General features: G+C 43.7%; 1 protein-coding gene across 1 annotated transcript in view; it reads right to left on the bottom strand.

Moving 5' to 3' along the window:
• The window catches only part of DLC1 (DLC1 Rho GTPase activating protein), a 332,632-nt gene that overhangs the window by 33,574 nt on the left and 271,521 nt on the right, over window positions 1–27,537 (bottom strand). The window contains exons 5-6 of the mRNA XM_084856695.1: window positions 8,525–8,596; window positions 3,317–3,398 (exon numbers count right to left, since the gene is read on the bottom strand). Coding sequence (XP_084712821.1) covers window positions 3,317–3,398; window positions 8,525–8,596 — 154 coding nt within the window. The remainder of the gene's footprint in view (window positions 1–3,316; window positions 3,399–8,524; window positions 8,597–27,537) is intronic.

Genomic DNA, 27,537 nt, shown 5'->3' with positions numbered 1-27,537 from the left:
CGACAAAATATTATTTTTCACACATTGCTCCTCTTGTTACTAAAGTATGAATTCTGTGTGTTGATATGCTGGGTGCCAAAAACAGAAGAAGGGAGAAGACAGGAGAGGGACCCCTTAAAATGAGGGTCTCTTGCGGTATGCAAGAAAATCTTCATTTCTTGAAAAAGATCACCCCAAACCAGCAGGGATTGACATATGCACACTTCTCCTACGTTGGTTCTGAATTGGTTGAGATCTAGTACACATGTGCTAGATCTCGGCCAGCCAGCCTGATTATTACTGAAAAATTATTTTACTGTGCATGCATAGATGTCAGTTTTAAATCAAGAGTGCAGCATCTTTATTTAGATGGTTGGATTATTATGCCCATTTAGTTAGTGAACACTAGACTCCAAATGAATTGGGTCCTTTCTTGCTATACATGCTTGAGCTCCCCCAGAACTGATCTAGAGACACGAGGCGGGGCATTTGATGTTATCTGTAACTTGGTGGATACGTTCAGGGGTGAGTGCAAAGTCTATGCAGCAATTTAAACATAGTAGACAGTAATATATAACTGAAATTTTGTGAATTCAAACAAAGCTGCAGCTAAACTGTTTATAGACTTGCAGCTAACCATTTGGAATTGCCTTTAGACCCCACTTCCATTCAGATTTAGAGAGTCTGTGGTGTGGAGGATTTCCCATAAGTCTTTGGGCAGAATCCAACAGGGCGCTTATGCCCCCACCAATTCTCTTATGCCCCACCAATTCCACTGCGCAACATCAATTTAGTGCTTCTGGAGCAACCTGGAACATGTGCTTCTGCTTGTCTCGGGGCTTCTTTCAGGAAGTGTGACATCTCCCTTGTGTAAGTGGTGGGTCCTGCTTATGCAATGGAATTGGTGAGACCCATCACTTGCGGAAGGGGATTGGTGGGGCAGAAGGGAATTAGTGGGGGCATAAGCACCCCACTGGATTCTGCCCATAGATCTAAAAAAGTATGTGATGAATGCCTATATGCATCCAAGTGCATAGTATTTTCATAAAGGGGGTTATTGCAAGGAAGATATGCACACAGACAGCTTTTCTACACAAGGCATTTATTGTGCACTTCTTATTCATGGACATTTATGGGTTCTTTAGATGATGTCCTCATCCTCCAGTTTTCCTTCTGTATTTTAAGAGCACTTTTCTGGATTTTTAAAGAGAGGGTAAATGGGGTATTATTTCTGTTGCGGAAAAGCAGGAAAGGAAAAGCTCCTTGTGTAGAGCTCGGATCCCAATTCTGTGATGAAACTGAAAGCAGATACAGTGATTAACAGCCTTGTGTAGAAAAAGTCAGAGTAACCAAAATGTAATACAACTTTTTACTTTAAGAACATGAGTTCTGACCTAAGCAAACCTGAACTGTCCTGTCATTCTGTCATAATCTACTCCACAAATTTAAACATTTATGCCACTGAAGAAGATCACGAGATTGAAACCGATTTGGCTTTTGGAATTATTCTTCACCATACAAACTGGCAGTTAGAGTCATCATTCTCAAACTTTATGGCAGGATATTTTACCAAGCAATGTGTTAAAAATATTTGCATTTTAAACATTTTAGTTTAGTTTGTTTTTAAACATTCGATGACTGCATGTTTATGTGACAGTAAAGTAAGCGTTTGGTATTATTTTGTATTACATTATTTTTTCCAACTTTCATATTGGCTTTCTGGGTTTGTTTGGTCAGAGACAATTTCCCTTTTTTTTTACGATTTTGGTTAGCATGAGAGCAGTGTGGATATGGCAGGTCTCAGCTGACCAGAGGGCTGTGAGTTAAACAGCAAGTGAGTTGCTTCTTACCAGTCTGTCTCCCTTTAGCTTGGGGCCTAAGGAGGGGGAATGGATTCAGAGGTGGTATGCTCTCAGAAGGTACATCCAATTTGATCCCCTCCCAAAAGATAGTTTAAACCAGGGGTGGGTAACCTCAGGCCTGGGGGCCAAATCCACTCTCCCAGGTCCCAATCTGGCTCTTGGGTTCTCCAGATGGCCCTGCCCCCTTTCCCTGGCCCCTCCCCTTCTCCAACCACCAATCATTGGGTGGCTTCCTGGCGTTTCTGTAGTTCCCCCCCCTTCATTCTAAAAGGTTGAAATGCTTCCCCTAAGCCTTAATTACTGGCAGTAAGAACTTCAAGCTACCATATGCTGGCATTTTTTAAAATTCCCCCCCCCCACACCTTTGCTCCCTTTGCCTTTAGCCCCACCCATCACTAGAATGCTCTCCCCAAGAACGTCTCCAAAACTGAATTCAGCTTTCAGCCTGGAAGAGTTTTAAACTGTAAGGTGAATTGTCTCTGCTGATTTTTCTTCTCACAGTCTATAGCAGAACTATGGAATTCAAAGGTATGGTGATGGCCACCAACTTAGGTGGCTTTAAATTGTGATTAGTCAAATAGTTGGAGCATAACCAATGAATGGCTTCTAGTCCTGATGGCTAGTCAGACTCATTGTGCCCCTGAATACCAGTTACCTGCAAACAACAGGAGGAGAACGCTCTTGTTCCCGCGTCCTGCTTATGGGTTTCCCGTGGGCATCTGATTGTGCAAGACAGGGTGGTGAACTAGACAGGCCTTTGGTCTGATCCAGCAGGACTCTTCTTTTGTTTTAAGGACCACAGGGAGAGGGCTGAGGGCAATCAACACTGAGAACGTGAGCTTCAACGCATGTGTTCTCCAAGCACAATTCCACATAAACCCCATGAGAGCTTTAGAACTCAGGAGAAGAGAGAGAGGAAGCAAGCCCCCCCCCCCCCCGACATACTTTGCCCTAGGCCACTGTGGCAGTTTGAGCTCAGGGAATTAGCACACCTTGCCATATTCAGCCCAAGAAAGGTCCCCACAATAGTTTTGAGGCTCAAGAAGGAAGCACGATTTGGGGACTGGACAGTTGCCACTGCAGCCCCTCATCTTGAGCTGGGCACTTCCTGGCTGAATTAGAGGTGGCAGCTATCCCTAGAGCAGGGGTGGGCAACTTGTGGGTTTAGCCCTAGCCAGCATAGGCAACAGTGAGGGTTTATTGGAATTGTAGGCCAAAACATCTGGAGGGCCACAAGTTGCTCATCCTTGCCCTAGAGCCAATTCCATGAAGCCAAGTCTGGGAAGACTTATTTTTCCCAGGATCATTTCAAAGATGGCAACACACCATTCAACTGGAATGAACACACAGCAACAAATTCTTTGGATTGTGAAAAATATTTCGAACTAGTGACTGAGTGATAAATATACCAGCTGAAGCCAACTGATTTACTTCATTCAAGTATCCTTTTCCTAAAGCAATCCTTTCCCACAAACCTGCACAAGGCTTCAATGGCATCTCTGTCCAGGAAGTCATGTTCTCTCTTCACTGAAGCAATGTCAATAGGAAATATAAGATCTGCAGGAATCAAGACAGATGGGTAATCAGAAAGAATGTTATTACCAAAGATAACTTATTTCAAAGCAACCGGCTGTCTCCAAGACATCAGATTCAAGGAACCGGCTCCTACAAGACAAATTTCCCTTCATACCATCTTGGATGTGTGGCAGATGCTTTGTTTCTCATATGGAACCTTTAACACACAGGACTGGTGACTGAAAGTTCCCATGTGTCACAGGAAAGAAAGAAAGAAAGAAAGAAAGAAAGAAAGAAAGAAGCACAGAGCAGCAAGCCAAGTAATTGCGTGAGCAGCAAAAACCTAATTTGAACTTTAAAGCAAACATTAACTTTTTGAGGAAGCTTTCCAGGAGTCTGTATATGTTGCATTTAGGCAATAGGTTAACAATTCCAGCAGCCCTGGAAAGCAGCAAAGAGAAGAAATAAAACAGTCCTTTCCAAATAGCCAAATAGACACGATTTTTAATAGACTGATACTGATGTCCTGTTAGAAGTTTGCTGAGCAGCAAAAGAATCAAGCTGCTGGAAGTCTCATGTTGTTTCTATTCCATGAAGAAAAACAATGCACTAGATCAGGCCCACACACTCCTGACCCACTAAATTGAAAGCAGCCCACCAGCTGTGGTTGGTGCCCCCCCTGCTTGACAGACCTCCTGTTTGTGCCGCCTGCCTGGGATTGCAAAAGCGGGGGTCTCGTCAAGCTCCCAGTAAGCCACAATGCATGCCTGGTGGGCTGCATTTGCCTCACCAGTTGCGCAGACCTGCCTTAGATAAACACTTGGGAGAGAGCAAGGAGGAAGCAACGACGCTGGCTGAAGTCTGGAAATTTACAGCTGCTCTGCAATTGCAAACAGAGAAATCTTATTTACCGCCCTTCACACATCCCCCTTGAATGGCAGATGGATCTTGATCTTACATACTTTGCACAGCCAGTGGCAGGTTCTAAACAGGACATCACAGAAGGGTTCTTCCTCCACATGCTTGAAAGTGTGTATACTACTTGGTGAATTGTAGTCGATCCTACCAAAGGTACCATTTGCTATCCCTGCGTGCCAGGAATTGGCTCTGTCTGTCTGTCTGTCTGTCTGTCTTATTACATTTCTATCCAGCCATTTTTCCTCTTGCAAAGAAGCCCAGGCAGCTTACGTGGTCCTCCTCCTCTCCATTTATTCCTCGCAACAACCCTGTCGGGTAGGTTAGACTGAGAGTCAGTGACTGGCCCAAAGTGAGTTTCATGGCTGAGTAGGGACTAGAACCTGGATCTCCTGAGTCCTAGTTCAGTACTCTAACCACTACACCACAGTGGCTCTGAGTTTAATCAGGGGAAAGTGGGTCTCCTCATATGAATAGGCAGTCATCTGATTGTATGGGCCCTTTTGCAATATGAAAAATGCCCCCCTCCCTGCACTGCATTGTTGTAGCTGATAATTCTTTTTTTACTCTAGAATAAGTACACACAGTCCTGATTCAGATCTGGACCACTGCACACCAGGAGGGGAGGATTAAACCTCCTCCCCCCACACACTGTTTCCCTGAAATTCCTCCCCCCACCATCAATGGGGGTTAAAATAAGAAAAATACTCTCCATTCTTCTTTTAACCCCCCCCCCCCTGTGGGGAGGGAAATTTTCAGGGGAAAATGGTGTGTGTGTAGGTTTAATTCTCTCCTCCTTGTTCACAGTGGACCCAATCTGAATTGGGGCCACACACGCTTACTCTAGAGTAAATAAAGACTATCTTCAGCTACACACTACACAATTAACTGCATATGTAGTTTGACCCTGAGTGTACATCTTGATGGGATACTGTACTTGAAGGTGTTTTGCATCACGAATGCTTACATGAACATTCCTGCAAAAATACTGTATACTTAAAGGACACACAACAATACGTTTAAATGTGGAATTATAACCAAATCATGTACTATAAACATTTGGACAGAAAGTGACCACCCTCTCAAAAGAAGTCCCAGGTCGGGCCTGCACAGCTTGCAACTCATTCAAACCAAACACGGCCCCATTATGGGCTCAAATAAACTTCCTGTTTATGCTGCCTGCCTGGGACGGCAAAACTAAAAGACCTGGAAGGATGGAAGTTCATGGCTCACAGGCTATGTTTACCTTGTGAGTAACAAGCCAATAAATGTCTACGTCTCTCAGTGAGTACAAAGTACTGATTCTGGTTGGGATCAGGGCACTGGTGGAGGGCTGTTTGTTTATTTAAAGCAGGGGTGGGGAACCTCAGGCCCAACAGCCAAATCCAGCCCTCCTGGGGGTCAAATCCAGCTCTCCTGGCGTTCCCCAGATGGCCACACCCCTTTCCCTTGGCACAACCCCCTTTCTCACAACAACCAATCATTTTTGTGGTTTCACCGCTTTTTTGGAGCTTTTTCTCCATCCCAAAAGGTTGAAATGCCTCTCCTAAGGCTTTGTTACTTGCAGTAAGAGCTTTAAGCTAAAATATGCTGATATTTTTGGCCCCTCCCCTTTTGCCTTTGGTCCTACTGCCTTTATCTTTAGTCCCACCTACCACTGGAATGCGGACCCCAAGACCTTCTCCAAAACTGAAATCTGCCTTCGGACTGTAAGAGGTTCCCATTGAAACTACGAAAATAACATCCCAAAGGTTTTCATTTGTGTGACTGAGCTCAAACTGGAAAAAAGCTTCCTAGAAATTCTGCACCTTGGCAGAGCAAAGAAAGCAAAGCATCCAAATACAGGATTCTGAACAAAAGAGTTGGACAGAAGTAGAACAGGGGGTTGGCAACTTTGCACCCTCCAGATGTTTTGGACTACATGTCCTATAATTCCTGACCATTAATCATGCTGGTTTGGGCTTATGGGAGTTGTAGTCCAAAAAACTCTGGAGGGCACCGGGTTGCCTAGCCTTGAGCTAGAGCTTTCCTGCACAGAAGGTTTTTGGTTTTTTAAAAGACTTTTCTTGGCACTGTGTCAGCCCCAAATGTGGAAAACATAATAGAAGGAAACTCAGTTCCTAAACAGATAAACAGAAGAATTGCCAAGTGTTGTCTCTGCAAGTGCTATTATTGCCTACCGCTGCCAATGCAGCTGCAAATTAAAGCCTATCTCAATCATTTGTCAAGATCGCCTGCTTAGCATTGCTGCAATTTCTAACACTAAATAATGAACCATCTCTATGCAGTTATAACTAGCAGCTGTGGAGAGGTGTTGGTGTTGGGTTTTTCTACCCAGCAGCGAGAAAGCTTCTGAGCTGCTCCGTAGATTATTGCAACTCAAAACACAACTAAACACTTTCTTATGCATTGGCACTTCTAAAGCACTTTTTAATCAGTATCAGCCCAAGGTGTTTTATTTTTTAAAGTGCTTCATCTCCACAAATTCGTAAACAGTTTGGCTAAATAAATACTGAAATATATTCTCATGCAGAAATATCGAACATCCTAACTCTGAGTCTCACTGCAAACCCATCTCTAGATCAGAATCTGTTTATTAGGGCTACCTGTTCAACATCCCCAAATTCAGGAGGCTGTGAAACTTAAAGAATCTTCACACTAAAGCACAAAATGATTTACATGAGGTGTGGGCAACTTCTAGACGCCCAGGAGCCAATTCCCCCCTGAACCTGCCAGGGGCCACAGATATACCCTGCCACTGAAATTGCTGCTAACATTTCTGAAAGCTTCCAGGAAAGCAATTTTAGTTTAAAACAGGGGGCATGCTGACCCACACGTAGATATCTGTCACTGGGAAATCTGTTCCATTCAAGCCCGATGGATTTCCGCATGTCTGTTCTGGTAAGCGGGAGCAGACTGAATCGGATTTTTTTTTTGTTTCCAGGAAATTTTTGCACATTTCACCCCCAGGTTCCGCCATTCCTGCAAAATTTGCACAAATCACAATCTGTGCAAATCACAATTTGTGCAAATGACAGAAGGAGGGGAGAAATGCGCAAATTGCTGACATTAAAAAACCAAAAACGGAATCCACATATTGGCTCAACTCATTACTGAATGAGTTGGTGACAGCACGGAAAAATGGAACAAAATTCGCAGGGCCAAGTGGGAAAAAATCCATTGACCTTCACCCCACAAAATGGAATCCTCCAATATCCCAACCCACACGCCTTGTTTTAAAGAAAATATGTGGCTTTTTTCGCCACTGGTGGTGCTGTCACACCACCAAATTTGGGTGTCGGTAGGGCAATGGTGGGGTTTCAAAAAAGGGGGGGGCTGCGGGCCATGTGTTACCTACCCCTGATTTACAGTCTCTCAGTAGTCAGGAATCATGTAACCACTTAGCAAGAGTAATGTGCTAACAGAAGTGTTGCGGTTCCCAAAGGAACCCAGGCATTGTGCATGTGTATGCTGGTGCAGCTCTGCAAGAGAAACAAATCACCTACAAACCTTAGTCCCAGGCAGGAATCTGGAAATGTGTTTAAGGTGGGTGACTCAAGTCAATCCAATGTTAAATTAAAAATTAAATTCAAAAAGGATCCCAGCTGTAAAGACACTGTGCATGAATATTATAGAACAGTAGAAGAACTGGAAACTCAAGGTTCAGCCTCTACACTCTCAACCTAAATTCTGTCCCCCTTGCCTTGACAAGTCTGCTGTCAGCCCACCTCCTTCTTCAGGAGCAAAATTCCCACTTCCAAAGAACATCAAGGAAGTCAGTATGGTTGGCTGTGGGTACTTAAAAATGGGCTGCACCTCTCCCTCTTCTTTATCAATTAGCCTTGACTATAACTAGGTCTTTTTTGCCTAATCATTGGGGGGCGGGGTGTCAGTCAATCTTAGGAGGGGCTCTATCCCACTCTGCCCGCCTCTGCACCTCCGGGTCCAGAATCCGATACATGCCAAGCATAATGGAAAAAGAAGGACTGACTTAGCAATGCTCCACCATACTTCCAAAGTCCAGAATCTGCCGTGTCAATAGTACTGATGACACTAAGAGATCTTATTTCTGTCTCTCTCTCACACACACCTGTACAGCGAATTCAACTTCTTGGTCCTGCCTCTTACGAACCTACCTATAATTATGATCTACCCTATTTGAAATAATAATGATGGGGCTAAATCACCTGGGTAAAAAAAAGAAAGAAAAAGCAATGACACAGAGAGGCAGCTTGAGCGGCACTCTTGCTTACCTTCATAAAGCTGTGCATACTGTGGGAACCCTGCTGCCTGCAGCCAGTCACATGCTTCCTTGGCCTCAATCTCTGAAAGAGAAAAGAGAGGACAACTCATAGTTAGTGATTCCAAAAACAAAAGGGTTTTTTTTAAAACAACAACAACAACACATTTTAAGCATGCTTAAAATTCAGCATTCAGCAATGACTTTGCAGAAACAGAACTTATTTCTTGAGCGTTGTTATTTCAAGTTTGGATTTCATCTTTAATTTTCACAGCTTGACAGAACTACTTAATTCCACTACTCCAAATGTGACTGAAGTGACACTCCTCTGTGCAACATTCTTAATGTTCCACTTAGTGTGCAATCCTATGCATGTTTAGACAAAAATAAGTCCTACAACTCCCAGCATTCCCCAGACAGCCATGCTGGGAGTTGAAGGACTTTCTCTCTCTCTAAACATTAATAGCTGCAACTCATTAAATGACTGCAACCTAGAACCCATGGATTCATGCGCACACAGTGCTTTCGTGGCAGATTATGGCAGATGGAGCTCCACAACTGCAAGAGGCTCTTTTTTTAATTGCCTTCCAGGGTACAATGCGAGAACCTGGCTTGGGACTGATTTTGCTGGCTTGTAGATTCTTTTTAAAAATAAACCTTGGCAAAAGGACATAGGTGCTCTAGTTAGATAATACAGGCTAAATTAATACCTCTAAAACCTTTCAAATAAAAATGAGTATGTCTCAGTGAATCATGTCACTTTGACAGAACTATTTTGCAGACTGAAATACCCAGTAAAGCTAATGCCCAACCTTTTTACATCATGTAAATAATACCACTGCACCTAAATCCTTAGAACAACTGACACATTGTGTTACATTCACTAAAGCACACATTTACAACCCAGGTTAAAAGTGGAGGAGAACTACAGGTCTCCACGGCATTTATGAGTTACTCAGTTTACATACAGGTTTTTTGCTCCAACGGTACTTTTCTTGCACTTCACTCCTCCAAAATATACTGTTTGGCAGGCCACAGTCATTCACAAGTATGCACATGAGGCCAGGAGAAAGGGAATACGTGCAGATCCATGAGTTACATGCTCTGTTTTCTTATCAAGCATGCCAACATGTCTAATTAATTTGGATGGTGGTTCCAGAATACAGACCAAGGTTGAACGGGTAAATGAAAAACGTGGATCAGCTGAAGAAAATTAAAAGCTCCAGTTGACCTCTGGAGAAGGGCTGCAGCGCAGCAATAGAGCACCTGCTTGGCATGCAGAAGGTCCCGGGTTCGATCCTCGGCTTCTCCAGGTAGGGCAAGGAAAGATTCCTGCCTGAAATCCTGCAGAGCTGTTGCCAGTCCCTGTTGACAATACTGGGCTATCTGGACCAATGGTCTGACCCAATATAAGGCAGCTTCCTATATTTCTGGAGCCTCGATTCTGCCGCATCTCTTGCATGGTCCCAAGCCAGACCTTAATGGAAAGGTAACTTCAAAATCTAAGTTTTAAAAAGTGACATTTTGCTTCCTTTCTGGCAAGCTATGGAGCTCGCCTATGAAAGATACAGCTGTCGGAACTCAAACCTATACAGTGCAGCCTTAGACGGGGTGACCTGAGGGGATTTCTGGTGGAGATTCTAACCGTGTGTCAGCATCCAAGGGAGGGAACTGCAGGGACTACAAACTACACAGACCAAGAATACTCTGATGTACCTATTGGGCAGAGCACATCAGGTGATATGCTCTGATCCCTATGAAGGCTTCTTGGTTGGACTTGCTTATTGTTCTTACCAATGAGGAGATCTGCTTTTGCATATCACCTCCCTCTCTCTGCCTTTCCCTTCTGTGACTGTCAACTGCAAGCAGTGATATGGGATTCCCATTTCGTAAGTTCAATAGTAACAATGAATGGACACCAGTTAGAAATGCAATATCAGGCAAGCCTGGCGGTTTCAAAGTTGTAGAGTAGTGGTTGTCAGCATATCATGCACAGTTCTTTGGTTGCTAAAACGTATTAGCGTATCAACATTTTTCAGCACCTATTTTCCCCCTAAATTTTAACGATGTAAGGGAAGTACATGCTGTTGTTTTTCACTTTTTATGAGCATTCTAATAAAAAGAAATCTACATAATATAACATTTAAATCAAATTAAGCATGCTTTAATTTCCCGCCTCAGTTATTTCAGGCCAAATACTTGTGGTGAATTGGATCAAAAAATTAATGTGGTGTACTTTTTTTTTTTTAAAGCTTTGTTGTTTACTAAATACAGGTAAAATAAACATGCTAAATTAGACTACTCTCTAGGGCACTCTTCCCCAACCTGATGCTCTCCAGATGTGTTGGAATGCCCATCAACCCCATGGAATTCCCATAGCCAATAGCATGGAATGCTGCGAGTTGTAGTCCAAAACACCTCCAGGGCACCAAGTTGGGAAAGCCTGTTCTAGGGCATCAGAACATTTTCTGATTAAAACTGATGCCAATTGCCCTATGCAAATTATTTGCATAGGAAAATTTTCCAGAAAGCTCACATCACTAACTGCAGGTCTGAGGGCACGAAGTGATGCAACACCACAGAACTCAGCTCAGGTCCTTCTGGTCCCAAGAAACTCTTTCTGGGGGGTGGGGAGGGATTTAAAGTGCAGCACTGACAGACAGGATGGGGAGTTGAACCAATTCTCCACCTGAGCTTTTCCACTCAAAATAGCTTTTGTTTTTTAAAAGGTCTTATTTTTTTTTCTCCTGGTGGGGCTCCATACCAGAAGTAACTTGTCTGGGGAAAAAGCAGTTTAAAGAGCAGCTTTGGGGAGAGAAATCTTGCCAGAACTGATGTCATAAGCTTCTGCTGCTACTGTATCAAAATTTGGCCCTAACAGTGGCAGGTAAGTCTGACTGCTATAATCTCAAGTCATGGTCAAGTTTGTGTCACAGAGCTGGCCAGTCTCAGGATGAAGCACAATTCCAACCATGGAGCAGTTTCTAGGAAACTATATATTTTCCTGTTTCCCTAAGACAGACAAAATCCCTGATTTCAAAGCCTATCAACCTTCATGGGAATGCTATGGGAAGGGATTCCCATGGAGAATATAACATTATTCTCATGGTATTTGGGGATGCTAAAAACAACAAAAAGGCTTTCTTCAGCTACGTGCATAATAAAAGGCAGAGGAAAGAAATTGTGGTTCAGCTATTAAATAAGGATGGCAAAACGATAACAGATGACAAAGAAAGGGCAGAGGTGCTCAATTCCTACTTTGGCTCAGTCTTCTCCCAAAAGAGGGTCTATGACCCCCCTGGCAAAGGCGAAATACAGGCTGAAGGGGCAGGATTGCAGCTTGAGATTGATAGGCATATGGTCAAGGAACACCTAATTACTTTGAATGAGTTCAAATCTCCAGGGCCAGATGAACTGCATCCTAGAGTAATAAAGGAACTGGCAGAAGAACTCTCAGAACCGCTGTCTATTCTCTTTGAGAAATCATGGAGGACGGGGGAAGTGCCAGATGACTGGAGGAGGGCTAATGTTGTCCCAATCTTCAAAAAGGGTAAACACGAGGAACCTGGGAACTATAGACCAGTCAGTCTGACATCAATCCCTGGGAAAATTCTGGAGCAGATGATAAAGCAATCCATCTGTAAGCACCTTGAAAACAATGCAGTGATTACTCGAAGCCAACATGGATTTGTCAAGAACAAATCCTGCCAGATGAATCTGATCTCATTTTTTGATCAAGTAACCTCCCCTGTGGACCGTGGGAATGCTGTAGACATAATATACCTCGACTTCAGCAAAGCTTTCGACAAAGTGCCCCATGATATCCTGACGAGCAAACTAGCTCAAAGTGGGCTAGATGAAACAACGATCCGGTGGATCCACAGTTGGCTACAGAATCGGACTCAAAGAGTGCTTATCAATGGGACCTTCTCCAACTGGGGAGAGGTAACGAGTGGGGTACAGCAGGGCTCAGTCCTGGGCCCAGTGCTCTGCAACATTTTTATTAATGACTTGGAGGATCAGGTGCAGGGAATGCTGATCACATTTGCAGATGACACAAAATAGGGCGGGATAGCTAATATTTTGAAAGACAGAAACAAAATTCAAAGTGATCTTGATAGACTGGAGCACTGGGCAGAAAACAACAGAATGATATTTAATAGGGATAAATGCCAAGTTCTGCACCTAGGAAAAAGAAACCAAATGCACAGTTACAAGATGGGGGATACGTGGCTCAACAACAGTACAAGCGAGAAGGATCTTGGAATTGTTGTCGATCACAAGCTGAATATGAGCCAACCATGTGATGTGGCTGCAAAAAAAGCAAATGCTATTTTGGGCTGCATTAATAGAAGCATAGCTTCCAAATCTCAGGAAGTACTAGTTCCCCTCTACTCAGCACTGGTTAGGCCTCATCTGGAGTACTGTGTCCAGTTCTGGGCACTGCACTTTAAGAAGAATGCAGACAAGCTGGAGAGGGTTCAGAGGAGGGCAACAAAGATGATCAGGGGACTGGAAACAAAGCCCTCTGAGGAGAGACTGAAAGAACTGGGCATGTTTTGCCTTGAGAAGAGAAGACTGAGGGGAGATATGATAGCACTCTTCAAGTACTTGAAAGGTTGTCCCAGAGAGGAAGGCCAGGATCTCTTCTCGAAAATCCCAGAGTGCAGGACACGGAATAATGGGCTCAAGTTACAGGAAGCCAGACTCCAGCTGAACATCAGGAAAAGCTTCCTGACTGTTAGAGCAATACGACAATGGAACCAACTATCTAGGGAGGTAGTGGGCTCTCCCACACTGAAGGCGTTCAAGACAAGGCTGGACAGCCATCTGTCAGGGATGCTCTGACTTGGATTCCTGCATTGAGCAGGGGGTTGGACTCGATGGCCTTGTAGGCCCCTTCCAATCCTACTATTGTATGAATAGTAGAAAACCAGTGGCTTTTTCTAATAAAGATCTGTGAACAGAAACCACCAGGAACCTAGTATACAATGTGTAGATTGAAAAATTCCACATGGGCTTTCAATTATGCTAATGTTAGTCCTCTATGGGAATCACTCCAGCAGCGTAACTGGGGCTTATTCCATTATTTTAAAACAAACACTAATGACACTCATAAAAATACATGAGGTAGTGGTGGTGGAAGAGTGATAAACTGGGAAATACTGCAGCCATAGCTTAGATGTGATCTTCTCTAAAAGTCAATACTGGTAATCACTCAGGTCCATGAATGGTTGAAACTTCATTTATGACAGAATGGGAAACTATAAATGGTTCCCATGTTACAAAGTTAAAGTTAAAAATTCAGCTGTCAGGAGCAGTTGACTGTCTCTTATCACATAACATTTTGTTTAAACCCCTTAGGACTCCATCCTATCCAGATAGGTGGCCGCCTCCGCCCTCAAAGTGTGGGGAGGTCAGTTCTCCAGGAACCGACCTCAGAGCATGGGCTCTGGGGTCAGTTCCTGGAATACAGGATATCCTATGGCCTTTAGCTGCTGTCGAGCAGCTAAGATTGCTCCCTTAATTATTATTTTTTTGTTTACTAAAGCTGCAATTGTATGAACACTTACCTAGGGGAAAGTCCCAATGAATACAATGAATAAAGTCCCAATGAACAAGTTTCGGGGAGAAATTCTCCGCACCCCCCCGCACCCTGCACCCCCCCCGGGACGGGACTTACCTTTGGCAAATGTCCTGCCCGGCGGCGGGTCCGGCCGGCGGTTTGGCGGGTCTTTGTCCGGGGCGGGAGCGGCAGCCGGTCTTTCGACCGGCTGCCGCCACCGCCATTCCAATAAAAGAAAAAGAAAAACAACGCCCCCGTGATAGGCTACGTGACGATTAACGTAGCCTATCACAGCTAGATTTGCAAAGTCAGCCGTGATAGGCTACGTCAATCGTCACGTAGCCTATCATGGGTGACTTTAAAAAAAAAAGCGCGTACGGATAATGGCGGTCCCCATAGGGAGCCTCCATTCCCGTTCCTTATTTGGTCGCTGTAGTCTACGTAAAGATTACGTAGACTACGGCGAAAATAAGGGCAACGCTATTTGCGTTGCCCTTATTTTCGCCGTAGTCTACGTAAAGATTTCCATATGTAGCTTTTTTTGGTTTTTTTTAAGTCACCTGTGATAGGCTATGTGATGATTTACGTAGCCTATCACGGCTGACTTTGCAGATTTAGCCGTGATAGGCTACGTTAATCGTCACGTAGCCTATCACGGGGGCGTTTTTTTTTTTTAACCTTTTAGTTCGCGGCCGGGTGAGGCGAGGCGCCTCCTCCCCGGCCTGAATTTCGGCCGGGCGAGGCGGGAAGCCTCCTCCCCCGGCCTGAACTTCGCAGGGGGAGCAGCGAAGCCCCTCCCCAACACCGCGAAAAGCTTCGAGGACAGGTAAGGGACTTTCATGCACTACTAGAATGTATTAGCTAAACTGGGCACAGACACCCACACACACACCCAAAGACAAATGTTTGGCAGGCAAGATAACATGCAGTGATGTTTCTTTTTCAAAGCTTCCCCGAGCCCCAGGTCATATACATAAACATTCTATATTTCATAAGAACAGGCAATATCTAGATTAGCATTTTAAGTTTGTTTACAAGGCATAAAGTATTCCTTTAACTCCAACAGAATCTTTTTCTGGTCAAAAAGATTTAGCATAACAATCTTTTTTATTATTATTCATTTATTTATTTTAAAAAATTCTTGGCTGCCTTTCAGGGCAGAAGCCCACCCAAGGCGGCTTACAGCAATAAAATACATAGAAACAGTTAAGGGAGCAATCCTATGTCTGCTAGTCAGTGGGTAGACAGCCATAAGATACATCGGTTTCCAGGAACCCACCTCAGAGACTGTGCTCTGAGGTCAGTTCCTGGAGAACTGACCTTCCCTTGTCCTGCGCTGCCTCACAGGCAGCTCAGAATGGCCCTGCGCTCAGAAGAGGAGCATGGAGAGGAGAAAATGGGGTGTTCTGGGAGGTGTTCTGGGGCAGGGAAGGCGGAAATGCTGGTACGACACATCCCATGTGTTGTCCGGCAGCCGCTTCCCCCGCTCCGCCTTCCCGTGGCTAGACAGCTGAAATCTGCTGTCTAGATGCAAATGCAGGGCAGCTGAAGCACGGAGGGGATGATCCCCTCCACGCTTCTCCTGCCCTTCATTGGATAGGCGGTTGCCTCCGAGTTTGGAGGTGGCTGTTTATCCCCATAGGATTGCACCCTAAAATATTAAAAGCGATGAAAACGTACACACAATAAAAGAGCAATAAAAGCAACAATAAAAGCCAACAATAAAACCACCAACTACAGCAAAACAGCAACAGCAGCAATCATATCAAGAGAAGGCCACAGTAAAATAATACATTTTGAAGGCATTATTAAAAGCCTGCAATGATGGAGCATGGTGGACCTCCAATGGCAACTTGTTCCAAAGGTGCGGGGCCACTGCAGAGAAGACCCTCCTACATATGATCACCCTGCCACTACGATTTGGGTTGATTAATCAGTGGTAGTGAAGACACGTTCTTATACTTTATTCACCCCTTGGCCACATTTTGTCTCTTTGCTAGGCCAGGGACACAAATGTTTAGACACTAATTATTAGAGTTGCCTTTGCCAACCTGGTGCCCTCCAGATGTGTTGCACTGCAACTCCCATCATCCCCAGCCAGCACCCCTCTCCTCAGCTGATGCTTCTTGCACGTTACATGCAGAGATGCATTTAACATCACAACGAGTTTGGCCCTAAGCCCAGTAATGCCAAAGGTAATGTCATACTAGAAGTCCAAAGCACATTACCCTTTTTAAATTTTATTTAACAACAAACCATGCATTAACCACTGGGTTGTTTAGCTCCTGAACAACCCAGCGGTCTGGGTTCACACGTCACATGCCACAGCCTACAAAGGAGCCTATTGTACGTTGTGCTGTAAAAGTGGTGGGCATGCTGCCGGCAGTGCATCCACTCGTCCCCATGCAGGTAATGCACCTGCTTGTGCATGACAACTCATGCATGACAACTCATGCAAGCTCATCCCCCACTTGTACACAACAATTACTGATCGGAAAGTAATATATTTACTTTTGGATTGATATCCTCCTTTTTAAAATAAGTTTCAAGGTGACTGTCAAATTAGGTGAGAAACCCAATTAAAAATAGATAGATTAAAAACCATGCACAATAACAGGATAAATGAATATCCTAAAAGATAGGCCAAATACCATTAAAAGCCCAAGAGAACAGGATGGACGCCACTTGGAGCCTAAAGGATGACAATAAGGGCACCCTTAAGTACACATGCTTAGAGAGGAGTTCCATAATTTGGATGTCACCACTGACAAAGCCCTCTCTCCAGTAACCACCTACTTAACCCACATCCAGAGATCTTAATTACCAGGCAGGTTCATGCGGAGAAAGGTGGTATGTTTACTAGAAGCCTGCAGCCATCATTTTGGTAAGTAAAATTCCAACTTTCTCCCACCACCAATATGTGTTTCCAATGTTGCCTATTTTTTTCTTTTCCCCACCTTCTTTCCCATCTATCTAGCATGCCTGCCACCTGTCTTGTGTGCATTGTTTCTTTCTCTTTTTCATGTTGCCACCCCTTTCTCTATCGCTGTCTTTTCTTCCTTCTCCTAGGAATGTGTTGTGTTTGGTGAGGCTTTACCATCACAAGCATAATACAATGTAAGATAATGTAGAATCTATCCAGAGAACAGGAGAAATACCAATCTGTCTAAAGGGTAAGAGTCCTTCTGTTTACTGTACCAACTTAGATTTCGGGGGGGGGAGGGGTTGCTTGTTTGTAAATATATTCCATTGTTTTCTGGAGGCACAGTAGAGTTTAAACATGATGGCAGTCTAATTCAGCTAGTGACTTCAAAACATCACCTGCGGCTTGTAAAAACTCTTCCTATTCTTGGACGGATTGTTTCGTCAGTCGCATTGCTCTATCGTCGTGAGACACTTGGAGGGAATTAATTCTTTTTGCCATCCAGGTTTTTTCTTGCTAGAAAGCATAGCTGATTCCTGGAAAACCCCACACACTGCTAATTAAAGGAAGAGAAGCTCTTTGAAGGAAGGGAAAATGTGTCTAATGGTATTTGGCAAGAGAGAGTGGAAAAGGGATTGGCAGAGGCATCTGTACTGGTTGGACTTAAGTATCAAAGGATGCAAAGCTTATATGGCAACTGAAGAACACCCTGGCTGGTCAGACTGAACCACTCTGAAATTATGAGCATATCAAAGAAATGGAACTAAAAAGATAAATTGGCATCTGTTGACTGGTATCACATTTTCAGCCTCTGTAACAAAGTTGTCTATTTGGTGAGCATTTGGTTTAGGGCATATGTAATTCAGTCGCCATTGTCTCAATGAAAGCAAAGATCAGCTTGGGCAAAGACCTGGTTGGCACAAAATGACAACCCATCATTTTTAAACATGGCTTCCCTCAAAGCATCCTGGGTATTGTACATTGGTGAGAATTCTGTTAGAGATCAACAGCAGCCCCTTGCAAAAAATACAATCCCTAGAGTTTCCCAAGGGAAAAGGAATGCCTATTAAACATGTGTCTCAGGTATGTAACTTTGATTTAATGATAGGGACTAATGCTTGGATTTTGCACATAATGGCAACTGGTGCGCCTTCAGCATAACAGGAATCAAGCATCTTTGGGGGTTCTCTAGGGCAACGGGTCAGATAATAGGCATCTGCTGCACCACTACATCTTTCTTTATACCCTTGTCAGTGGCCATTTTTTTTTACCTAGAGGTGGACCACTTGTGGCCCTCCAGATGTTTTGGACTTCAACTCCCATCACCCCTAGCCAGCATAGCCAATGGTGAGGGACCATGCCCACCCCTGGCCTATGCTCCATAGCCAAGGGACACTTAATACTTCAGTTATATCCAGTAAAATTCTCAGTTTCTTTCTAGACAAGTAATCCTTTCTTAAAATTCTAGAAATAAATAAATTCTTCAAGCAACCAAATAGTTCAGGGTGGCAAAGCCAATGGAAGGCCTGTTGCAAGGGACTTTGGGATTTGACTTAAGAGCTGGTGCAGATACTCCATCAGCTGGCTAATGGTTGCAAGTAATGTAAGGGGTCTACTCACATGAACATCTGAAAGAATACTCCTGGAAGTTGGAGTGGTTGCTGCCATGATTGGAAGTCTTCAAAGGTGCTCCAGTTTTGGTGAGTATTCTTATCAGATGTTAAGACTGCATTACACGCACAGCTCTCACGAGCAATTACTTATGGGGATTAAGCCATCTGAAGGAGCTGGTACAGGTATTCTTAGAGTTTATCATCACAACTACTTAGCTAAAGATAGTGGTATCGTACCATATTTGGATTTGCTTATGCAAGTAACAAGGCCTAATTAAGATTAAAATTTGAAAACTCAAAACCAAGGAGGATTTATACTACTAAAATATAGATTAATAATAATAATCATTAACAACAACAACTACGATTTGGCTTTAGCTTTAATTTAATTCATTCTACCCAGTCCTTCCTACAATTAACTTATGCTAATATACATAAAGTTCTCCTATTTTATTACCACAACAACTCATAGGTAGGTCAGCCTAAGGCCATCTAGTGAGCTACCTAATTCAATTGAATCTAAACCTGACTTTCCCCTCATTCAAACTCAACAACACTGCACTGAGTTATTATACATGTAGTGCCATGCCGGTACACAGGACTTGACAGAGTAACATAAGCAAACAGATAGGTATCTGCCTCAAAGAGCTCACAATCTAGATTTTGACAGATGAAAGGAAGCAGCAAGGGGTGAATCTAAAGAAAATCAACATACTCGGGCTTCATTTTCAGTTTGAGAGGAGAACTCAAGAGGTTTCGCCATAAACTGTCACAGAACAGGTGAGTTTTGAGGATGAACCTCAAGGGAGAGATAGGTGGCACCCCTCAGATATTCTGAGGAAGAATTGGTGGAGCCTTTAAGAGAGCAGGCCACCATTTGTATGGGCTGAGGCTAGCACTGTTGGTGCAACCAAGGTCACAGGGAGGGATATAACGGGAAAGAAGGACAGAGGGTCAGGGCAGGGAAAGGCCCTGGAAAACTGTGAAAGTTAGGACAAGGTACATATGCTGGGAAGCCAGTACATGAATCCGAGGCGGAAACACATTTGAGCATTGAATGCATTAGACCAGCTTTTCAGCCTTCCCCAACCTGATGCTCTCCAGATGTGGTAGACTTAGATTCCTATCATCCTAAAATTGCCATGATGGCTTGGGCATGCTAGGAGTTGGAGTCCAACACATTTGGAGGTCACAGGGTTGGGGAAAGCTAGATTACAGGTAAAAATCCCATCCCGTTCCCCACTTTTGTCAAGACCCAGAGTGTCACTACCCTGGAATAATAAATCATAAAGGATGTCATTCTTCCAGGACTACAAAGGGCAGTAGGAAAAATAAGCACAATCCAGAGAAAACAATGAAAAATCTCCTTGAATCAATGGAACATACTTAAGCAATTAGCAGTATACTTAAGCAATTCTATAGATTTCAGTGGGCCTTTAGGATGTCTAGATTGTCCTAGAAATGTGTCCAACTTTTGTCTCTACATAAACAGAGCCAATATCTCTCTTAACAGGGATATTTCTTTTAATTGAGTGTTTTGCCAATGTCTGCTAAAGATAATCAAACTGGCATTGCCAAAACACAGAACTCCCTCAGATTTATTAGAGAACACAGATTAGCAAATGAATTTTATATCCTGAGCAACGATAAAACTGTTACTTATGACTCTTAGGAATTAACTGCTGACTGGTTGTGTACATTTTGTTTATTAAAAGAGAGAGAACAAACAAAAAGAGCAAATGTGGGGCTGTCCTCTTTGCCTGATCCTTAGTCCAGTACTGTCAGATTTATTAACAGTGAAACATTCTCAAGAGCCCATTAGGACACAAACAGAACAGCTCAACTTAGCATACACACCATACGAGGTACTTCCGCTATTTGCACTTCCTGCATGCTGGACACACAAAGAACAATCTGCTCCTCAAATCCTCCTTCCTAAAAAGGACTGGGATTGAGACTTAATATAATCAAATGGCAACCATGGCAAAAACACATATGATGACCACCAAACCAAGTGGTAACTGACCATAGTGTTTATGTTACCACTTGGTTAGATGGCAGTCTTCATATCCTGGAGATTGGCGGAGAGACACACACAGCTCCTCTGCTTCCTTGGATTTCTGATTGGGCGCATTACATGTGGAGTAATTCTCTTTGCCGCTTAAAATTAAAGAGATCGCACAGATGACAGAATTACCCTGGCTGAGTTTTCTCACCCACTGGTAGTTTGGTCATCTGTGTCAGTCTGTCGAGTGGCAAGGTACAGCTGTGTGGCCAAACCACCAACTGGTTTACCAAGAGGTCAAATGCACACTATGTAAGTTATAACTTTGTTAATGGTCATCGGTATACCTCCAGAAAGTATAGCCTAACTTTAAAATCACTGATGAATTCATCCTGAGAGGACCAATGGTGATGTTTTGTCCCACTTTTACAGTAGTGAATTCTCATTCAGTAGTAGAATAGTACTAAAGGGTGGGGGTGAAAGCTTTGCTAATGGGCACTTTATCTCTCACTATGATTAGAAGACTCAGTGGCCTTATTTCTACTGCCTCCCCTAGTTTGCCTGACAAAAAATAATCTAGTCCTCTGTACACATTACATAGAAATACAAATTAGTAGGAATAGAAGCTTCCATCTCTAATGTTCCAGCATACAGAATCCCCACATACATACAGAGAGTAGCCAGAAGTCAAACAGGATCTGATTCCACCAGCTGAGTTTCAGCAAGCAACACCACAGGAAGCCTGAGAGAAGGCAGCAGTGGGTTGTTTTCACAGACAAAACTTATGACCCTTCAGTGAAAATGGGTTTGGCCAAGATGCAAGTAATCAAATGTATTTATTACAAGACCAAAACGGAATCGCTATCTTCATCTTCATCATCACTACCGCTGCAGCCCGACTTCCACTGAAGTCAAGAAGACTTTCAAGTAGATGCGTTGATGATACGTGGCAACCCCTTGGTCTCTCAGCCAGCTGGACGAGAGGGGAGACAATGTGGGACTGAAGGAAGTTTGAGCATGATCCTATCATCCCCATTATATTGATATATTTCCCGGTAGAATAGAAACTCCAAATGCTCAAAAGCTAAATTCAGTTTGAACATTCAGTTCAAACACAGAGGCCTGGTTCACATGTAATGAGAAGCCACCATGGGTGAATTTCCCTGAGGGCTACTAGTCAAGGGCATTTTGAATATTTGGGATGTGGCAAGGTTGCCCCATAGCTTCTCGTTATGTGTGAACTCAGCAAGGGTGGATTGTTGGGGTGATTCACCTACACTAGCTTCTCATTATGTGTGAATCAGGTCAGACTTTCTCTGCTGAAGTCCTCTTCCTCTAACCTTCTGTCTCATGGGTACAGGATTAGGTTCATAGCTTAAACCAGGAGTGGGTTTTCGAATCAGAGACTGCAATGCGCCCTTTGGGGGCTGTATGAGTAAGCAGGGTTGGTGGTGAGAGGGGTGGCAGTGGGTGGAAGGCCAGGACATACGTGCACACATTCACACAGCCATTCTCTCATGTGGTATCCACATCTTTCTTTCTCTCACACACACAGTCATTCATTCAAACACTCTTTCCCCTCACCCCTTCAGTGATCAGCAGGATTGGGGCGGGTGGCTGGATTAAAGCTTCCCCAGCCAGTGATCCCACTCAAGATCAATATTTGAAACACGAACCTTAATCAGGATTGCTGGGGGGGGGGAATGACTAAGTTAAAGCTTGCAACCCCCTCCAGCACTCCTGATCAGGATCACTGTTTCCCTGGTGCCAATTGCAGCAGGGAATCAACAACCTTGATGAGGATTGCTGGAGGTGGGAAGGAGACAGCCTCCCCCCAAGAGATCCCACTCAAGATTGCTGGGGGGGGGGCAGGTTAAAACCTCTCACCCAGGATTCTGCTAAAGATTGCTGGAGGGGATGAGCTTAAAGTTTCACCCCCTCCCTGAGTGATCCTGATCAAAATGGCTGTTTCTTCACTGCTATTAGCTGGGCAGAAGGGAAAAATGGACTGGCCATGGGCTGCCCATATGTGGCTTAAATGCAACACTTACATAACAGGAGCAATGGTTTCATATACTGACCATTGTTACTGTAGCTGGCTCATGCATGCCTAAGAATGTGCTTAAAGCCCAGTCATCTGGGATTTTCCCTTCTCATTTCCCCTCCCCTTCCTTTGTACTAGTACAATAGTAACTAGTATGTCATAGTTCTGCAAGACTGTGGGATAGAATATTGGACACAGAATTCAGGTTGGTAGGAACTATGGCACGCTCTTTTTTTTTTTTTTTTAAGAAAGCAAGTTTTGTTCTAGTTTTTACAGCTATAAAGATAAACTTGAAAGTGCAAGGCCAATGCTGCTGAAGTCTCAGAAGCCAGGCAGGGTGGCAGAGTATGCTTTTCCATGGTCAATACTATGACTTCAGTGCCTTTCACCCCATGATACTATCAACTTCAGAAGAAATTATGAAAAGAGCGAAAAACTTACTTAGTTGGCATACTTCATGCAGGTTGCAGAATCCAGCTTTTCTGATTGCCTTGGCACAGAATTTATCAAAGACAGAGTAATAGAGTAATTTAAATGTATATTTAGAACTAAATGTTTCAGCTTCCACCCTCATCAGTAGCTGTGATGTTAAACGGATACCATTTAACATCAGAGCTACTGATGAGGGTGGAAGCTGAAACATTTAGCTCTAAATATATTTTTACATTACTCTGTTGTTAGTCTATCTTTCTGATATATTTTTTACTTGACTCCATCCATAGTGGATCTCCTTGCTGCGTCACTGTTGTATCACTTTACACCCCTCTCTCAAATTCTCTCTCCCTCCCTCCCTCTCTCTCTCTCTCTCTATATATATATATATATATATGTATAGAGAGAGAGAGAGAGAGAGAGAGAGAGAGAATTTGAGAGAGAGAGGTGTAAATATATATATATATATATATATAGAGAGAGAGAGAGAGAGAGAGAGAGAACAAACATCTGTGTCTACAAGAAATGCAAAGATCCAATGTGGCATGGCTGTGTAACCCCTGAGGGTATGCAAGACTGTACAGGATGGCAACCAGTGGTGCAGTGGAGCCAGGGCTCACAGGGCTGAAGCACCTGGACTTTGTGATTAGCAAGGATGATAATGTCGCCATCCCACTCAGATGTTCAGGCTCTATTACCTCTGACCGCAGCTGCTCCTCACAGTAGCTGGGGGCGGGGAATAGGGAGAATGGATTTTCCCAGCAAAGATGCTGGGGGTTGGACTCGATGGCCTTACAGGCCTCTTCCAACCCTACTATTCTATGATTCTATGATAGTGCGGTCACTGAACTTGAGCCGGACATCCTAGAGAGTGAAGTCAAGTGGGCCTTAGGAAGCATTAGTAACAACAAAGCTAGCGGAGATGACAGTATTCCAGCTGAGCTATTTAAAATCCTAAAAGATGATGCTGTTAAAGTGCTGCATTCAATATGCCAACAAATTTGGAACACTCAACAATGGCCGCAAGACTGGAAAAGGTCAGTTTACATTCCAATTCCAAAGAAGGGCAACGCCAAAGAGTGTTCAAATTACTGCACAATTGTGCTCATTTCACATGCCAGCAAGGTGATGCTCAAAATCCTACAAGCTAGGCTTCAGCAGTATGCGAACCGAGAACTACTGGAAGTACAAGCTGGGTTTCGAAGAGGCAGAGGAACTAGAGATCAAATCGCCAACATTCGCTGCATCATGGAGAAAGCAAGAGAATTCCAGAAAAACATCTATTTCTGCTTCATTGACTACGCTAAAGCCTTTGGCAAATTCTTAAAGAGATGGGAGTACCAGACCACCTTACCTGTCTCCTGAGAAACCTGTACGAGGGTCAAGAAGCAACAGTAAGAGCCAGACATGGAACAATCGAGTGGTTCAAAATTGGGAAAGGAGTACGACAAGGCTGCATATTGTCACCCTGCTTATTTAACTTATATGCAGAGTACATCATGAGAAATGCTGGGTTGGATGAATCAGAGGTCGGAATTAAGATTGCCGGGAGAATTATTAACAACCTCCGACATGCAGACGATACCACCCTAATGGCAGAAAGCGAAGAGGATCTAAAGAGCCTCTTGTTGAGGGTGAAATAGGAGAGTGCAAAAGCTGGTTTGAAACTCAACATTAAACAAACGAAGATCATGGCATCTGGCCCCATCACTTCCTGGCATATCGAAGGGGAAGAAATGGAAGCAGTGACAGATTTTATTTTCTTGGGCTCCAAGATCACCAGAGACGGTGACTGTAGCCATGAAATTAAAAGACGCTTGCTCCTTGGGAGGAAAGCTATGGCAAACCTAGACAGCATAGTAAGAAGCAGAGACATCACCTTGCCGACAAAGGTCCGTCTAATCAAAGCTATGGTTTTCCCAGTAGTAATGTATGGCTGTGAGAGCTGGACTATAAGGAAGGCTGAGCGCTGAAGAATTGATGCTTTCGAACTGTGGTGCTGGAGAAGACTCTTACGAGTCCCCTGGACTGCAAGGAGGTCAAATCAGTCCATCCTAAAGGAAATCAACCCTGAGTGCTCATTGGAAGGACAGACACTGAAGCTGAAGCTCCAATATTTTGGCCACCTAATGCGAAGAGAAAACTCCCTGGAAAAGACCCTGATGCTGGGAAAGACTGAAGGCAAAAGGAGAAGGGGACAGCAGAGGATGAGATGGCTAGATAGCATCACCTATGCAATGAATATGAACTTGAGCACGCTCCGGGAGAGAGCGCAGGACAGGAAGGCCTGGCGTGCTATGGTCCATGGGGTCATGAAGAGTCGGACATGACTGACCACTGAACAACAACAAATGATGCATTGTTGTGAGCTATCCTTGTTATAATGCAAAGTATTTTGGGTGGGTTGAATGGGCAATCATGACTAATTTGCTTTACAAAAGGCCTCCTCCTGATGGAGATAAAAACTGCTAGAACTGGTTTGTTGACTTTGAGATCAAATATTTCTCCCAGGTATTTATATTTCTCTTGGGAAAAGAAAATCTTGACCTCGTGCTCTTATGCTGACTGGGGCAAGCTGTGCCGCTGTCTATTCTTTTCTCATGCAATCTCAGGTTTCTCCAGCTAAAATCCAGCATGGTAACCACTACACTGTCCTTGCGAGGTCACTATTGTATGACTGCTGATACTAATAACTTGGGTCGTAAGCTGTGTACTGCTGCTCTTTGGTGTGTGTCCATGTGTGTCTGTCTGACTGCCTGTATATATACATACATACATATATACATCAACACAGCTGCCTGCTTTTTGTGCTCTCCTCAGGAGTGTGGCTATGGAGACTGACATGACGAGCGCCTATGTTTCAAAAGTTACACAACATCACTGATGGCAGCAGAATTCTCATGCATGAACATAACACTTCCCCAAGGTTCAGTACTATCACAGGATACTTTCATAAACTTACCCTTCTTCCCTTTATTTTTAGCTAAAACCCTTCCAAAGACACCCACCACCTTATTCCAAGCACATTATTATTGGAAAGGCGGTATTTGCCAGAGGATGAAGGAACAAATCAAGAGTTGTATTTGTAACCTTGGCCTAAATAGCATAACCCCATCCCGCTAATTCACAGTCTCCCTGTTGGAAAAACAGCAGCCTTCACATTCCTTGATATTTATCAGCCATAGAATCAAAAACAAACAAGACATCTTGACATTCTGCACCAAACAGAATTATTTAAAAGTCACTCTGACCCTTCATGCACAGGAATAAGGTAAGAAACATGACTGGAATGGCTTAACTCATTGGGATTAATTGCCTTGAGACGTATGGTCAATTTATGGATTCCAACCTTTAAAAATATCTAGTAAATTGTAGCGTTGGGAGTAGCAGCAGTGGGTAGAGCTTCTCCTAAGTTCTGCAGTTCTGTGTGTGATAAATGAAAGACAGTTGTGTTGAGGCCTGCTGAATCTTACAGTTCTTGCTGCCTGTATAGCTCTCAATATCCCATGTTTGTCACCACAAATTGTTGTATAGGTAGAGGGAATGACTCTGATTTCAGTGGGGCTGTGAATCCATTCTGGGTTTTAGTCAGAATGAGCCAGAACTCTAAAGGAGCTATCCCAGGTGTTGAACCCTATTCCCAAATAGGTTCAGCACCTTGGATAGCTTCTTTAGAGTTCTGGCTGGTTCTGACTAAAACCCGGAATGGATTCACAGCTCCACTGAAATTGGAGCCATCAGCCTCCACTGCTCCCTTCTTGGAAAATCCAGGGCCAAGAGCATTTCATTACTGCATACATCCTTCACAACAACGCTGTGCTCAAAGCCCCTGTTATTTCCATTTTAGACAAAGGAAACGGAAGCCAAGAGAAGCCTTTGCTCCAAGGCTACCCAAGAAATACATGCGAACTTTGAACCTATTTCTCCTGGGACCAAGCCCTGTACCATATTTTACACTTTCAAAAAGAGATTGTACTTTCAAAAAGAGACGGTTGATGTGCACTTTACTGAAAGCGCAACACACTCACCTTTCTGGCTTTCCATATTTCTGTGAAAAGCTGGAATTCATGGACCTCACCACTGTGAACGAGATCTGCTGGTCTCCCTTTGGATGCTACAGGAAAAACCAGGAATGCTCTGGTCCTAATTGCTTTGGGCCTCATATCATTGCCTTTTCCCTATAAAGTTGTCCCTGACATACTGACAGGGGAGACTAAATGGAGGACAGTTTGCATTGGATTAGGTTATACTTCTGTGATAAGCATAAAAAGGAAGGGGAAACATCTGAAGTTATTTTTATGTCTTTAGGTCTTTTGGCGATACAGTGAAAATGCAAGGGTGGGTCTGGTATTGTCTGGAGCCTGTCAGTTCTGCTGCATAGCCTCATTTCCTTCTTCCTGTTGCCCATGAAGCATGAGAAACTTCTGTTTACAATATAGGACC

This window comes from Heloderma suspectum, chromosome 5 (genome assembly GCF_057233095.1).
Source record: "Heloderma suspectum isolate Gila_16-S chromosome 5, 16-S_ref, whole genome shotgun sequence".
Taxonomy (NCBI): Eukaryota; Metazoa; Chordata; class Lepidosauria; order Squamata; family Helodermatidae; genus Heloderma; species Heloderma suspectum.
The sequence above is the reverse complement of the archived record's forward strand: the minus strand, read 5'-3'. Positions and strand labels throughout refer to the sequence as shown.